The sequence below is a fragment of the Lissotriton vulgaris genome, chromosome 7, assembly GCF_964263255.1.
Source record: "Lissotriton vulgaris chromosome 7, aLisVul1.2, whole genome shotgun sequence".
Taxonomy (NCBI): domain Eukaryota; kingdom Metazoa; phylum Chordata; class Amphibia; order Caudata; family Salamandridae; genus Lissotriton; species Lissotriton vulgaris.
The window spans coordinates 1,274,966,112-1,274,983,652 of record NC_141695.1 but is presented as its reverse complement, the minus strand read 5'-3'; the positions used below and the strand labels follow the sequence as shown (position 1 = coordinate 1,274,983,652).

Here is a 17,541-nt window from a genome sequence, read left to right as displayed (position 1 = left end):
ATTTTCCGGGAAAGTACATTAGCCTGGAACATTATAACATATATGTTTAAGAAAAAATAATGTTCGAAAGCAATAAAAAGCGTAATTTTTAGGTCATATGACCAAGCCTTTCATCATTAGAATAACAAAAGTAAAATGAACCAATGAAAAGTTTTATTAACAAGTCACATGACCTGTTATGCTTACGTTACGCGCTGCGCGCCGCGCCCCGGATCGCTTCCGGGAAGCTGCGCTTCGCGCACCGGAGCACTTCCGGGTGCGCTAACGGGCCGTGTCATATACCGCATTACGCGACAACGTAGGTCCAGAATATAGTCAAAATGTCTCCACCAACCAGCGGTCGGAACACAACCCCTTTCAGCAGTCTAAAAAGTTCTGTTAAATGACAACAGAAGGGACAGGCAACAAGAACCATCAGTCAAAGAGGGGAGGGCAAGTTCTTCCCTACCGGGTCACGTTGGGGCGCTACCGGAACTGATCGAATTGGTAGTCTACAGTGTTTCTGGATGTTTCAGACTGAAGCTGGCGTCAGCATGTTGTAACTGTTATAATTGCTATTATGCACAGCATGGGAGCACCACCATCTCGTAGCTCAGTCGTGGCCATTCCACGAGCAATCATGGCAGCCGCTCCCCACCAGAAGCCTGCGGGAGTCGGGGCCCCCAAGACTTTTGTAGAATCTTCAAGGCTCAGTGGACGCTTTCGAGAATGGGGCCCAAGCCCTAGCAGTCAAGCGTCCGAGTTCCAAGGTGTCCCAGGGCCATTTTAGTGGACCACGCCTAAATCTGAAGAGCCGGCCGCCATTTTGAGAGTCCTGTGGCAGCCGCCTATCGCTGCATCGCAAGAGCGGGAGCAAATCAACTACATGGTGAGCGAGACGCTGTAGTCGCAAGAGCGGGCGGTAAACAGCTGAATGGCGGAAGAGTCACAGTGTAGCAAAAGCAGGCAGAATGGCAACTGAAACGGTAAAGGGGCGCCCTACTACAGCGTGTCTTCAGGTCAAACGGATTGTGGGACAAGGTCCAGAATGGAAGAGTCATCAAAAGGCAAAAAGTACCGCCGGACCCCGGGAGTCGGCCGCCTATGTCGGGGGCGATCTTAGGCCACACCAGGGCAACACGACTTGGGGAGGGGGCAGGAGCCAAGCGCCCCCTCCCAGTCCGCGCCACCACACCGTATGTTGAAAATCTGAAGCCATCGTTCTACAAACTCTCAACCAGCCTTGGATGGAAAAATCTTGAAGAATGTAAAAACTGAAAACCAGTTTTTGTCTGCATAGCATCAGCAGCAACGCTTGCTATCAGAGTGCATGAGTTTCATGCTCGATTGATTGAGCTAGCCGGATCAGGCAACAAAAAGTATAAAATAGTTATGTAAATAGTTATTTAATAAAATGTTTTACCCTGTTTCTTTGCTGGTGTGTTGTATATATTTATAATATTTGCATAGAGTTTATCGTTATTTTGGGCGGGGTGGGTGGCGGAGCCGAGCTGTCTTGCAGCCATCATGGTGTGGAGCTCAGTTCATCTCACTAGTTTCGTATTTCTCATGAAGGGTTGTTCCTAATGTTTCTATTTTAGCGAGGTCAAAAAGAGATCCCATTAGTGGCCTACTGATTTTGCTCGATTACTTTTGTTTTTTTACACGATTTTTCACTATCTGCAAAGACTAAACAGAGTATTGCGACTTTGTGCTTGTTTGTAAATAGAGAATGAACCAAAGAGAATCAATTCTAAAATAGTAAATGATTGGATAACAATCAATCAAATGGAGAGACAAGCAGGCACGACGGATTACAACGGGGGCAAAGGCCTGCGTTAACTACCCTTCACTATCTGCAAAGAGAGAGTACTACTAAGAGAAAAGAGGGGGGGGCAGCGTTCAAAGCACATCAGCGTGCATAAACACGAAAATCTTTTTAACTATCACGTACTTGACATTTGACAGCTTTTGATATTTGCTATTAAAAAACCATTGAAATTCACTGAAAAAACCATAGGTTTTAGCCCATATATAGTTAGGGATTAGCATTTACAAAACCTTAATTTACTCGCACAAAACCATAGAAATTCGCATATATAGTTAGATGCAATAACTATATATCGCGCACCCGCAACCCACTTCTGATGATGTCACATATTACATCATTCATGACATGGTCAGTGACATCACTGATGACATCACTGATGACATCTCAAATGACATCACTGATGACATCTCAAATGACATCACTGATGACATCTCAAATGACAACATCTAGTGACTGTATGTTTCTGTAAAGTTAAAATATGTCTTACATATTGAAGAATGAGTGGATGTATAAGTGTTTGGATGAAGGATTTAGTAGGTGCATGACTGACTGTATGAGAGAATGATTAAATGTGTCTCACTGAGTGTATGGGTTAGTGACTAAACTGTCTTAATTTGTGCATCATTATTACTGTAGGTCTGCATGTGTTGATCAGTAGCTATATGAGTAACTATATGGGTTATTGATTGGTTGCCCAAATATTTGTATGGGAGAGTGAGTGTGTGTGTGGGGGTGGCTGAGAGGTGTGTCACTCTGTGCATAGATGTGTGAGCAGTTGATTCAGTAGATGTATGGGTTCAAAAGTGCATGTGGAAACAGCTGTATGGGCAGTTGACTATCTGCATGAGTGCATTGGTGAGTAATTGGATTTCTCAGTGCTACATGTCAAAGTAAGTACATATGTAAAACACAGTACATGTAAGAGTTGACATATATAAATAACTGTGCATAAGAGCCAGTGAATGTGTGAGTGGCTGTATGGATCATTGTGAACTTGTATCAGAGATTGTATAAGAGAGTAAATATGTGTTAGTATATGTTTGATTAAGTAAGGTGTGTATAACTGTATAGTTGAGGCAATGGAGGTGTGATTGATTCTTTGCATGACTGACTAGGTGTGTGAGTAACTCCATGGATGAGTGACAGTCTGTGAGAGTCTGTATACACTGATTGTATCTAAGGTTATATTAGAGTCTGAAGAGGTTGATCGTATTATCACATGAATGATATCATCAGTGATGTGATCAGTAATGACAAATGAGATGTTATCAGTGATTTTATCAGTGATTTTATCAGTGATGTCATTTGAGATGTCATCAGTGATGTCATTTGAGATGTCATCAGTGATGTCATTTGAGATGTCATCAGTGATGTCATCAGTGATGTCACTGACCATGTCATGAATGATGTAATATGTGACATCATCAGCAGTGGGTTGCGGGTGCGCGATATATAGTTATTGCATCTAACTATATATGCGAATTTCTATGGTTTTGTGCGAGTAAATTAAGGTTTTGTAAATGCTAATCCCTAACTATATATGGGCTAAAACCTATGGTTTTTTCAGTGAATATATATATATATATATATTTATTTTTCCCGCCAATGTGATCCTTAAACCCCATGCACTCTCCTATGGGTGCTCAGCATGGGAGCTGGATCCTAGCCTAAACTTAGGGGCAGATTTATGTTGGTAATGCGCCACATTTGCGTCACGCAACTGCGGCGTAAACGTGGCGCATCCCTACGACCAATTTACAACGTGACGCATCTAGGCAGATGCGTCACGTTGTAAAGCCCTGCGCCACATGTGGCCGTTCCGGCACAGGGTGGGGGTTCCGGGGCAGGTGCGCCTCGCAAAAGTGGCTGAGTGAAATCTATAAGATTTCACTCAGTCACTTTCAGGCCAATGCTGCGTCGAATCCCTGCGCCTGCTTGAAGCAGGCTTAATGCTTGATGCAGCATTGGACAGATAGGGCACCCCCGAGCCTTGCTGGAGTTGCGTCGCACTTGCGACGCAACTCCAGCAATGCGCCACCTTCACGGCACAGATGCGTCACGCATCTGTGCCGTTTTTGCACCATGGTGCGTCACATTGTAAATGCGGCGCACTATGGGTGGCGGAGCTGTGGCGCAAAATAACTGGCGCATCCCTGGGGATGCGCCATTTATCATAAATCTGCCCCAAAATATGTTCACACACCAAAGACGCGGCACTCAGGATTGGATATATTTCAACTTGTTTATTCAACCGCGATGCTTAATCCTGAGTGCTGCGTTTTTGATGTGTGAAAAAAAAAATATATATATATATATATTACCTACTGGCGGTCGTCAGTAGGTAGTTATAGTTAGGATTATTTTCAATAGGGAAATCGCAACATTCTATTGTGAATAACTTTGGCGCCGGTTGAGGAATCTGCCTGAAAATTTCGTCAAATTTGCCTCGCGTCGCACCGGTCCTTCCCCGAAAGTTTGGGGGGGATTTGTCAAGCGGGGGCTGAGAAAAAAGGGGGGTCCCAAAACGTGTTTTCCCCATTTTAATTTCCATAGGGCGGTCGACCTCACTTTTAGCCTGAACGGCTGAATGGATTTCCACGAAACTTGGCAAAATTGTAGGGAATGGTAGCCCGATGTGTCTTTGCTATGTCTCAAGATATGTGCTCCAGTGGATTTTGAGTAATTTAGATTCAAAAAAATATATATATCTATAAGCGCGCCCCGGTACGCGCACCGGGGCGCTATCCAGCGCGCTACGCAAGCTCGCGGGCGGAAAGCTGATTGGCTCTCAGGTGTCTTTCAACATTCCAAACAGTCCGGAGCCACCGCCATCGTGTCTCGGTAGGATCAAGACACAAGAGGTGGCAAAAACAAAGGGGGAAATGACCATAAGGGGGCAGAGTTGACCCCCCCTGACCCCCTAGGTTTGATGTGGGGGCTATAAAAGGGCCCCGCGGGACCCAATTTTTCTTTTCTTTTTATTTGCGCGGGGGGAGCGCCTGGTACGCGCACCGGGGAGCGGACCGGGGAGCGTACCTTGGGGAAAAAAGAATGACAGACTTTTTAAAAAATGTAGCCTTTTTTTGTAAATTGGAGGTAGTTCTAAAAATAACTGTTTTTTTCTTCTTTTTGTTGTTTTATATATTTTTTTATGTTTTTTTGAACATTTTGTACTTTTTTTGGCTTTTATGAACCATTTTATATATTTTTTGTTATTTTTATGGGGAGAAACAAAAAACAGGGAATTGTAAACGGCTCAACTGGAGCAAAAAAAAAAAAGGAAAAAAATTATTGTTTTTTGGGGCAATTGTGGTTGTCACCAGCACGGTTGATGAGCTTTATGCTTTGCTCACCATAGGTGATGGTCTTACCACAAAATATACAAGAGATCTTGTATTCCCCAAACTGTGGTTGTATGTTTGGGACCATCTACCTTGTCTCTGGTCCCGATGGAGTGGGTTGCTTTCGTTTGGAGGTGCTGGCTGAAGATTGGGGAGGGTTGCTGGCCAGTTCTCTCACCTCTGCCGCAGCATAGTTGTTGGGATGACTGCGCTGCATGTGCCGAATCATGGTGTTATTGCCAAATGAGTATTTTTTATTAGGGTTCCCCCTTGAAAGTTCCATGTTACAGATTAGGCAAGTCACCTTTGGCGCATTCACTTTCTTCTTGCCCTCTGGAATGGAAAAAAACTCCCATACAATGTGCTGCTTTGGCCTATATGGGGTATTGTCTTCTGGTAGGAATGTCCTACTCCCCTCCTCCTCCTCCTCCTCTTCTTCATCTCCACCACTGTGGTGTTGTGGTGGTCCTCTTGGTGGTGGTGGTGGTGGTGGTGCAGATGCTCCAGCTGCTGCTGCTACTGTAGCCATTTTAAAGTACAAAATATTATTCAGAGATCTCCAAACAGGTCTTCCTCAGTCAAAGGACAAAGTCAGAATAAGGAAAAAAGGTGGGGTCTTTCATCATTTGGAAAAAAAACTGTCCTGAACCAATGAAAAGTGTTATTTTCAGGTCACATGACCCGGGCTTTCATCATTCGGAAACCAAAACTGTTTTGCACCAATAAAAAGTGTTATTTTCAGGTCACATGACCCGACGCTCTTACTCTGCGCGCGTCGCGTAAGCGCGTCGGATGCTTACGTTGCGCGATCGTATTAGCTCGAGTGCTTCCGGGTGCGCTTACGCCGTGCGTATCACGCGGACGCGGCTACGTGATACATCACGATCATGTTTTCGTTCGCGGCAATAGCGCTAACGGGACGCTCACCGGTGCCCACCCCGGGGCGCGCCAGAAAACTGCACTTTCTGGTGCGCTCACCGGGGCGCGCACCGGGAGCGCTCTAGGGCAAAAGAAAAAATAGTATTATATATATATACAATATAGGATTCATTATAAAAAATATTACATTTCATAGGTTTGAGGCCCTATATATAGTTAGGAATTAGCATTTAAAAAACCTATGAAATTCACTGAAAAAAACATAGGTTTCACACCAGATATAGTTAGGAATTAGCATTTAAAAAACCTATTAAATTCACTGAAAAAACCATAGGTTTAACACCAGTTATAGTTAGCTGGAAATTTTACTGACATAAAACCATTCAAATTCCAACGTTATAGTTAGTTGGACTCACTATAACAAGCGCGCCTGCAATGCACTGCTGATGACGTCACATATTACATCACTCATGACATGGTCAGTGACATCACTCATGACATCACTGATATATATATATATATTCCCAACAGAGTTGCCTGCAGATGAAGGAGACCACAGAGACGAGTAAGTATGCCTTCTTTAATGGTGAAAATACAGCGTAGAGGCAGCAAACTGGTATCCGCAAACAAAGTCCTTTCCGACGCGTTTCGTGCTATACCGCACTTCTTCCTGGGATGGGCTTTGATTCAAAAGGCACCTTGGCAATTTTATCCCATTACTTGTGTAATATGAGTACAGTCCCGCGCATCGGGCGTGGCCACCTCGTGGCCTACTGGTACTTGCAGTGCCATAGTTATTCTCAAGTGAGCAGCCAACAGTGTCCTCTTTACTTATTAAAACACCCAGTGGGTTGCAGAATCCCAATTCCGCTGCTCTCGATGTAATTTAACATTTCTCCATGGGCGCATCTCTCCTACGCTGACACGTGTTTGCCGCATCAGCAGGGCTGCACTGTGTGCAGTGGGTCTCTCAACGCGGCTCAGGCAGTGCCGCTAACATTCCCAACAGAAATGCCTGCAGATGAAGTAGACCACAGAGATGAGTAAGTATGCCTTCTTTAATGGTGAAAATACAGCGTAGAGGCAGCAAACTGGTATCGGCAAACAAAGTCCTTTACGACGCGTTTCGTGCTATACCGCACTTCTTCCTGGGATGGGCTTTGATTCAAAAGGCACCTTGGCAATTTTATCCCATTACTTGTGTAATATGAGTACAGTCCCGCCCATCGAGCGTGGCCACCGCGTGGCCTACTGGTACTTGCAGTGCCATAGTTATTCTCAAGTGAGCAGCCAACAGTGTCCTCTTTACTTATTAAAACACCCAGTGGGTTGCAGAATCCCAATTCCCCTGCTCTCGATGTAATTTAACATTCCTCCATGGGCGCATCTCTCCTACGCTGACACGTGTTTGCCGCATCAGCAGGGCTGCACTCCGTGCAGCGGGTCTCTCAACGCGGCTCAGGCAGTGCCGCTAACATTCCCAACAGAGTTGCCTGCAGATGAAGGAGACCACAGAGATGAGTAAGTATGCCTTCTTTAATGGTGAAAATACAGCGTAGAGGCAGCAAACTGGTATCGGCAAACAAAGTCCTTTCCGACGAGTTTCGTGCTATACCGCATTTCTTCCTGGGATGGGCTTAGATTCAAAAGGCACCTTGGCAATTTTATCCCATTACTTGTGTAATATGAGTACAGTCTCGCCCATCGGGCGTGGCCACCGCGTGGCCTACTGGTACTTGCAGTGCCATAGTTATTCTCAAGTGAGCAGCCAACAGTGTCCTCTTTATTTATTAAAACACCCAGTGGGTTGCAGAATCCCAATTCCGCTGCTCTCGATGTAATTTAAGATTTCTCCATGGGCGCATCTCTCCTACACTGACACGTGTTTGCCGCATCAGCAGGGCTGCACTCCGTGCAGCGGGTCTCTCAACGCGGCTCAGGCAGTGCCGCTAACATTCCCAACAGAGTTGCCTGCAGATGAAGGAGACCACAGAGATGAGTAAGTATGCCTTCTTTAATGGTGAAAATTCAGCGTAGAGGCAGCAAACTGGTATTGGCAAACAAAGTCCTTTCCGACGCGTTTCGTGCTATACCGCACTTCTTCCTGGGATGAGCTTTGATTCAAAAGGCACCTTGGCAATTTTATCCCATTACTTGTGTAATATGAGTACAGTCCCGCCCATCGGACGTGGCCACCGCGTGGCCTACTGGTACTTGCAGTGCCATAGTTATTCTCAAGTGAGTAGACAACAGTGTCCTCTTTACTTATTAAAACACCCAGTGGGTTGCAGAATCCCAATTCCGCTGCTCTCGATGTAATTTAACATTTCTCCATGGGCGCATCTCTCCTACGCTGACACGTGTTTGCCGCATCAGCAGGGCTGCACTCCATGCAGCGGATCTCTCAACGCGGCTCAGGCAGTGCCGCTAACATTCCCAACAGAGTTGCCTGCAGATGAAGGAGACCACAGAGATGAGTAAGTATACCTTCTTTAATGGTGAAAATACAGCGTAGAGGCAGCAAACTGGTATCGGCAAACAAAGTCCTTTCCGATGCGTTTCGTGCTATACCGCACTTCTTCCTGGGATGGGCTTTGATTCAAAAGGCACCTTGGCAATTTTATCCCATTACTTGTGTAATATGAGTACAGTCCCGCCCATCGGGCGTGGCCACTGCGTGGCCTACTGGTACTTGCAGTGCCATAGTTATTCTCAAGTGAGCAGCCAACAGTGTCCTCTTTACTTATTAAAACACCCAGTGGGTTGCAGAATCCCAATTCCACTGCTCTCGATGTAATTTAACATTTCTCCATGGGCGCATCTCTCCTACGCTGACACGTGTTTGCTGCATCAGCAGGGCTGCACTCAGTGCAGCGGGTCTCTCAACGCGGCTCAGGCAGTGCCGCTAACATTCCCAACAGAGTTGCCTGCAGATGAAGGAGACCACAGAGATGAGTAAGTATGCCTTCTTTAATGGTGAAAATACAGCGTAGAGGCAGCAAACTGGTATTGGCAAACAAAGTCCTTTCCGACGCGTTTCGTGCTATACCGCACTTCTTCCTGGGATGGGCTTTGATTCAAAAGGCACCTTGGCAATTTTATCCCATTACTTGTGTAATATGAGTACAGTCCCGCCCATCGGACGTGGCCACCGCGTGGCCTACTGGTACTTGCAGTGCCATAGTTATTCTCAAGTGAGCAGACAACACTGTCCCCTTTACTTATTAAAACACCCAGTGGGTTGCAGAATCCCAATTCCGCTGCTCTCGATGTAATTTAACATTTCTCCATGGGCGCATCTCTCCTACGCTGACACGTGTTTGCCGCATCAGCAGAGCTGCACTCCATGCAGCGGATCTCTCAACGCGGCTCAGGCAGTGCCGCTAACATTCCCAACAGAGTTGCCTGCAGATGAAGGAGACCACAGAGATGAGTAAGTATGCCTTCTTTAATGGTGAAAATACAGCGTAGAGGCAGCAAACTGGTATCGGCAAACAAAGTCCTTTCCGATGCGTTTCGTGCTATACCGCACTTCTTCCTGGGATGGGCTTTGATTCAAAAGGCACCTTGGCAATTTTATCCCATTACTTGTGTAATATGAGTACAGTCCCGCCCATCGGGCGTTGCCACTGCGTGGCCTACTGGTACTTGCAGTGCCATAGGCATTCTCAAGTGAGCAGCCAACAGTGTCCTCTTTACTTATTAAAACACCTAGTGGGTTCCAGAATCCCAATTCCGCTGCTCTCGATGTAATTTAACATTTCTCCATGGGAGCATCTCTCCTACGCTGACACGTGTTTGCCGCATCAGCAGGGCTGCACTCCGTGCAGCGGGTCTCTCAACGCGGCTCAGGCAGACATCACTGATGACATCTCATTTAACATCAATGATCACACCACTGATGATATACTTCATGTGATAATACAACGCACCTCCTTACACTCTAATATAACCTCTGTTACACCTAGTGTAAAATACAGAGTATCATTTTTGAAACTATTGACACACGAATACCATTTACTACATACGCATTCACTGATTCCTACGTCTACACACACATTCATTCATTCACCCATAAGATCACTCGTACATACAGTCACTCATCATTACAACACTATCATATGCACTCATACACCTATGTAGACACTCACACACTGCCACTCATCCAGGAAGTTACTCACACACCTAGTCAGTCCTGTAAAGAATCAATTACACTTTGATTTCTTCATCTATACAGTTAAACACAGAACAGCTTACATTTTCACAGACATACTAACACATACTTACTCACTTATACAATCAAATCCTTCATCCATAATCTTATACATCCACTTATTCTTCAATATGTAAAACATAGTTAAACTTTACAAAAACACACAGACACTGGATGATGTCATCAGTGATGTCATTTGAGATGTCATCAGTGATGTCACTGACCATGTAATGAATGATGTAATATGTGACATCATCAGCATTGGATTGTGGATGCGCGAAATATATAGTTAGTGCAACTAACTATATGTGGAATTTCAATGGTTTTATATCAATAAAATGTCCAGCTACTATATAGGAGGAATTTCAATGGTTTTTTATATGTTAATTCCTAACTATACATATATATATATATATATATATACACACACACTCACACACACACACACACACACGCTACTGAAGTGTTCTGAGATTGTGAGGAAATTGGGAAAAATGGGGATCCTGATGCCTTAAGATTAATCGTGGCCTTACACACAGAAACGTGGTGCAGAGTTCAGATGGGGTGAAAAAAGGCTTTAAGCCATAGGATATTCACTTTGAATGACCTTAAGCAGGGCTGTCTGCTAGCCCCAGTAGAGAACTGTTCTCTCTGTTTGTGCGCGACTTACTAGAGTGCCCAGTAGGAGTAAAGAATTTCCCTCTAAAGATAGCTTCTCACGGAATTCACACCTTAATGTAGCCCGACTATGTTGTCATTTTTGGCTTAACACAGATCGGCCTACAACGTACCTTGGATGCTCTATTGAATTACAACGAAGAAAATTTCCTGAAAGTCAATATGTCGAAGACAATAATGGTTCCATTTGGGTGAAGGAAACATCATACCCACTTTAACTTGAAATTGGGAGGGAAATCTGTAGACGTGGCTACGGGGTATATATATCTAGGGAGAGTATTCTCACAGAACCTTGAAAAAAAATCATATCCTCGACACATAGAATCAAAGGCTACCGCGAAAGCAAGTGCTCTAAAGAGTTTTTATTGTTTCTCAGGAAAGAAACATTTTTCTCCACTTTTGGAAATGTATCGAGACAAAATTCCGTCTACTCTGACGTTTGTACTATAATATTTTCCAATGGATAAATGGCATTTCCAGCATAAGTGCGAAGTGAAACTACTACGGAAAATACCTAACATGAGTAAGGGTTCCCCAGTCCAGGCACTAAAGTAGAACTGTCACTGACTAGTGCCTATACAATTGTCCTGGCCAACACAATCAGGTGGGCATATAACATGTTACACGCAGGAAAAGATACTGTGAGAGCGCTACTAAAGCTCAAGGCCTTTGAAGTTGGGTCGAGCAATGTTACAATAAATAAAAAACTTGCAGTAGCCCTACTACATTTTAAATGCACAATCCTACTCTTACAGTCCTGGACACGTGCCCATCTAAAGCTATTTTTTTTAAAATATGACACTGCACCTCAGCTTTGGCCTAGATTCAGCCTATTGCGCTCAGTTATCCCACTATAGGTCTTATTCAGCTTCTCTTGGGTACAAGACCTTTCAGCAGTATTTGAGATGTTAACTTGTACACAACGCTCAACGCTGTTTCATCATGCTTCGCTTGGGGATTTTGCCTTTAGACTCCTACACTAAGCATTAAGATAAAACCATTGGCAAAAACAGGATTATGTAAGCTTTGTAGAGAGGGGAACAAGATCTCTCCCATATGCTATATATCTATCCAAGGAACATGGTAGTAGAAGCTGGGCTCCGATTTTTAAATTCCATATGCATAGATACAAGATATTTACTACTAACGATTTGATCACTCTAATAAATTTTCCTCCAAATTAATTTGTCTGTTATAATTTGTATACTTTTCTTATTAATCCTTTTTACCATTCTTTTAGATAAAAACAGTGTTTATGGTTACCATGTCCTTTTTATTAAAGTATCTTTTGTATTTACGTTTAATTGTTGACAACACTAGAGGTCTAAATCAATTAATAAATAAACTAGAAACTTGAGATTGGGAGCAGGAACATTCAAATATTTATGACTTCAAGAAAATTATTAAGTTACAGAACCACTTTATTGTTCGTGATCACTTTTAACCAGAGGCATTGTGTTTTTTTCCTTCGTGTATAGCCAACAGGCTTGGAACACTATGCTGGAATTTATTATGAGAGCAGTGGACTGTTGAACATAGCAAAGAGTGAAATGTTTGTAACAAGCAGCCATGTTTTCCTTATCGTGACAAGTGTATTTTCTGATACTTATCTTCAGAGTGGCTACTTCAAGAACTTTTATTATGGCTGGACTATTGAAATAATACATTCGAACTATATTTACCTTTTAGACAAGAATAGCAGGGTAAATATTATACATACGATCAAACCTCCCTCTGCAATTGAAAAGAAGGCCTATGTACAGTTTAGCTTCAAAAAAACATGCCGGTACTCTTATATCCAGCTAATTTGCATAACAAAAGTTTCCTTGGACTACAGACAAGATACATTTCAAACAAGGTCATGTAAAAATTACAGATGCCCATTAAATTGGGCAACGCACCAAAAGTTCCGCTGACCTAGACCTCAATATGGATATCGACTGTCAGATGACAAACAGAAGAAAACTACCCTCTGTTTTATTAGATGTATACTCTTTAAATGAAAGAAAAGATGGTGTCTCCTAAGGGCTGGTCATGACAGACCTCACCTTGATATGTTTAACTAGCATAATTATTTTTTTTATTGATGAGGTATGAATAAGAGAATAGAATAATTATAACATCTGGTCTCTACTCACAGCACTGGAATTTTCTTTTCATTTTGGGCACTTGAGCAGTGCTCTGAGAGGTATCAATCATCGTCTCCGGTAGATCAGTGCCGTCACAGATATGAGCCTCCATAACACTTACATACTCTATGATGGCGTTGTAATACTCCTTGTCTTGCTGCAGTCCTTCAAGTTGACTGTGAATATAGGTATAGAACAAATGCTTCTTAACAATTCAATTTGTAAAATAGTTTATTCTGTTTTAACAAACCTTATAAACTTTTACAAAGTTTGTATATTAAAAAAAATTCTGATTTCATATACAAAAAACATTAACAGATTTTACAATCATCGTAATCACAATCACATCTTTACAGCTCATATAATCACTGATCTTGTGCCAGAAAAAATGTGGAAACTTTTTCAGGAATCCCATGACAGAAAGGGGTTACTTGGCTCAAACTCCAACAGTGAGGACTTTATTGCTGATTTCCTGGGACTTATACTTACTACCGAAGCGAACATTGAGCACGAATTACAACCCCTTTAGGACATTCAGTAAGGCAAAAGCAGTCCAAGACTTTTTCAGAGCGTTGATGTCGGATTACTTACTCATTCAAGAATAAATCAACCATCACAAGTTAAGAATCCAATGTGCAATCAGTGGTTTGCTTTTAAAAAGAGAATATACTTTACTAATTCACACACAACCTGTCCTCAGGACACCGCGCGCCGCACGGACCTCCAGCTGTGTGTGTGCCCCCTCGCTGCTGCTCGTTGTGCCGAGTTGCCGTTTCCCTGATTACTGCCTTGCTGTTGTTTGCTGTCTGCTTGCTGTTGTTTGTTTACCCTGTTGTATTTTGTGATATTTATTCCTCGGTGCCTAGGTTCATTGCCCCCCCTGGTGTAGATTACCCCACTTCCCGCCGCCGTGATATCGTGGCCCGCCCCCTTTTTTCTGTGTCCTCCCCGCTCCCGCCTCCCAGCTGCTCCTCCCTCCCACTTGGCCTTAAATGGAGACCGCGCGGCGCAGGTGAGTGTGACCTGTCCTCAGGACACCCCCGTGCCGCACGGCCCTCCAGCTGTGTGTGTACCCCCTTGCTGCTGCTCGTTGTGCTGAGTTGCCGATTCCCTGATTACTGCTTTGCTGGTGTTTGCTGTCTGCCTTGCTGTTGTTTGTTTACCCTGTTGTATTTTGTGATATTTATTCCTCGGTGTCTAGGTTCGTTGCCCCCCCTGGTGTAGATTACCCCCGCTCCCCGCTTCCCGCTGCCGTGATATCGCAGCCCCCCCCCTTTTTTTCTGTGTCCTCCCCACTCCCGCCTCCCAGCTGCTCCTCCCTCCCACTTCGCCTTAAATGGAAACCGCACGGACACGCAGCGGGCGCATAGCGGGCACGCCGATTGTGCGCCAAAGGCTTGCCAAAGGAAAGCCCGTCTGCGCCCGTCTGCGCCTGGACTGCGCCCAGCACCAGGACCTCTGGCCCCTGCCGACGCCAGACAACATGACGGACCTACGACGCCACCGCCCTCCATGCACTCAACAACGGCCGGTACCCCACCTGCTACCAAGCCACCCCGAAACGTACCCACGGACCCTTCGCCTGCCATGCTTGCCGATTCACCTGCCTCTGGACCTGCACCACACCCGCCAAGCCGATCACCAGCACCAACCACCTCAAGTGCATTCTGCTCAACACCCACTCCATCCACAGACACGCCGTGGAACTCTGGAACCTGCTCGACACAACATCACCAGACGTCGCCTTCCTCACGGAAACCTGGATGAACGCCTCCTCAGCGCCCGATATCGCCATCGCCATCCCGGACGGATACAAGATCATCCGGAGGGACCGTGTCAACCAGACTGGAGGAGGCATCGCCATCGTACACAAGAACACCATCCGCATCACGACCAACTCCGACGACACCCTCACCGCCGCCGAACACCTCCACTTCCAGATACACACCGACCTCAAGACGACCCTCAGAGGCACCCTCATCTACAGACCCCCGGGACCACGCACACAATTCAGCGAAAACATCGCAGACTTCATCAGCCCGCACGCCCTCGCCTCCGCTGACTACATCCTCCTAGTGGACCTCAACTTCCACCTGGAGAACAAGAACGACAGCAACACCACTACCCTGCTGGACAACCTCGCCAACCTCGGACTCAAGCAACTAGTGAACTCCCCCACCCACTACGCCGGCCGAACGCTTGACCCAGTCTTCTCCTCCAACAAATACATCTCCTTCAGCCACTCCACCGGACTTCATTGGACTGACCACAGCTTAGTCCACCTCACCTTCAGAAGGACCACGACCCACCACCATCACCCGCAACAGGCCCCTCGCAGGAGCTGGAACAAGATCACCACCGACCAGCTCATTACCTCCCTCAGCCAGAACTCGCCCGCCAGCACAACGGACCCCAACGAAGCAGCCAGCAACCTCACACAGTGGATCACCAACTGCGCAGACAACCTCGCACCACTAAAGACCCCTCCCAGAAGACATGGCAGCAAGAAAGCCTCTTAGTTCACCGACAAACTTAAGAACTCCAAGAAGAACTGCCGCACCCTCGAGAAAGCCTGGCGCAACAACCAGACCACAGACAACATGACCGCCCTCAAGCACGCCACCCGCAAACACCACCAGCTGATCCGCACCACCAAGAAGACAGCATTCAAAGAACGACTGAACAACAACACCCACAACAGCAAGGAACTCTTCAGCATCGTCAAAGAGCTCTCCAACCCCAGCGCCGGAAACAACCACATCACTCCCTCGCAAGACCTCTGCGACTCACTCGCCTCGTTCTTCCACAGCAAGATCGCCGACATACACAACAGCTTCGGCACACAGACCACGCACCCAACCTCCAAACCAACGTCCCCCACCACCACTCTCTGCGCCTGGACCCCAGTCAGCACCGAAGACACCACCCGCATGATGACCTCCATTCACTCCGGATCACCAACTGACCCCTGCCCCCACCACGTCTTCAACAAGGCCGATTCCATCATCGCACCCCAACTCCGGGACATCATCAACACCTCCTTCAACACCGCCACCTTCCCGGAGAGCTGGAAGCACGCGGAGCTCAGCGCCCTCCTGAAGAAACCAACAGCGGACCCCACCGACCTCAAAAACTTCCGCCCCATCTCGCTCCTCCCTTTTCCCGCCAAAGTCATTGAGAAGACCGTCAACTGACAGCTTGCCGCCTTCCTCGAGACGAACGGATCCCTCGACCACTCACAGTCCGGTTTCGAAGCCAACGACAGCACAGAGACCACCCTCATCGCAGCCATTGACGAGATCAGATCCCTGCTCGACAACGAGGAAACAGCGGCCCTCATCCTCCTGGACCTCTCCGCAGCATTCAACACTGTCTGTCACCGCCCCCTAGTGCAGCGCCTCAGCAACATCGGAATCCAAGACAGGGCACTGAAGTGGATCATCTCGTTCCTCACCGGAAGAACTCAGAGAGTTCGCCTCCCCCCATTTAGATCCGAGGCCACCGAAGTCATCTGCGGCGTACCACAAGGATCATCACTCAGCCCAACCCTCTTCAACGTCTACATGAGCCCCCTCGCAGCCATCGCACGCCAACACAACCTCAACATCATCTCCTACGCCAACACCCAGCTGATCCTCTCCCTCACCAACGACCCCACCACTGCCAGAACCAGCCGACACGAAGGGATGAAAGACGTCGTCGAGTGGATGAAGAACAGCCGCCTGAAACTGAACTCAGACAAGACGGAAGTCGTCATCCTGGGATCATCACCCTCCGCCTGGGACGACTCCTGGTGGCCCCCTGCCCTGGGCACGACTCCCAAGCCAACGGACCACGCACGTAACCTGGGCTTCATCCTGGACTCCTCCCTCTCGATGACCAGACAAGTCAACGATGTCTCATCATCGTGCTTCAACACCCTGCGCATGCTCTGCAAGATCTTCCAGTGGATCCCCACCGAAACCAATAAGACGGTCACCCAGGCACTCGTCACCAGCCGACTGGACTACGGAAACACCCTCTACGCCGGAACCACAGCCAAACTTCAGAAAAGACTCCAACGCATCCAGAACGCCTCCGCACGAATCATCCTGGACATCCCCTGACACAGCCACATCTCCGGCCCCCTGAGAGACCTACACTGGCTCCCCGTCAGCAAGAGGATCACGTTCAGACTCCGCACCCACGCACACAAGGCCCTCCACGACCTGGGCCCCAAGTACCTCAACAACCGCCTGACCTTCTACACTCCCACCCGCCAGCTACGATCAGCCAGCCTCGCCCTCGCCCCCGTTCCACGCATCCGCAGAGCCACCACCGGAGGAAGATCCTTCTCCTACCTGGCAGCCAAGACATGGAACTCCCTCCACATCCACCTCCGGCTAACGCAGGACCATCTCTCCTTCAGGAAGCAACTCAAGACCTGGCTTTTCGAGCAGTAAAGTACCCCCCTCCCCCAGCGCCTTGAGACCCCTCTGGGTGAGTAGCGCG

At 46.6% G+C, this 17,541-nt stretch overlaps 1 protein-coding gene across 1 annotated transcript in view; it reads right to left on the bottom strand.

Moving 5' to 3' along the window:
* The window catches only part of LOC147703391 (uncharacterized), a 9,287,842-nt gene that overhangs the window by 2,998,258 nt on the left and 6,272,043 nt on the right, over positions 1-17,541 (bottom strand). Inside the window, exon 24 of the mRNA XM_086931832.1 lies at positions 13,060-13,226. Coding sequence (XP_086787958.1) covers positions 13,060-13,226 — 167 coding nt within the window. The remainder of the gene's footprint in view (positions 1-13,059; positions 13,227-17,541) is intronic.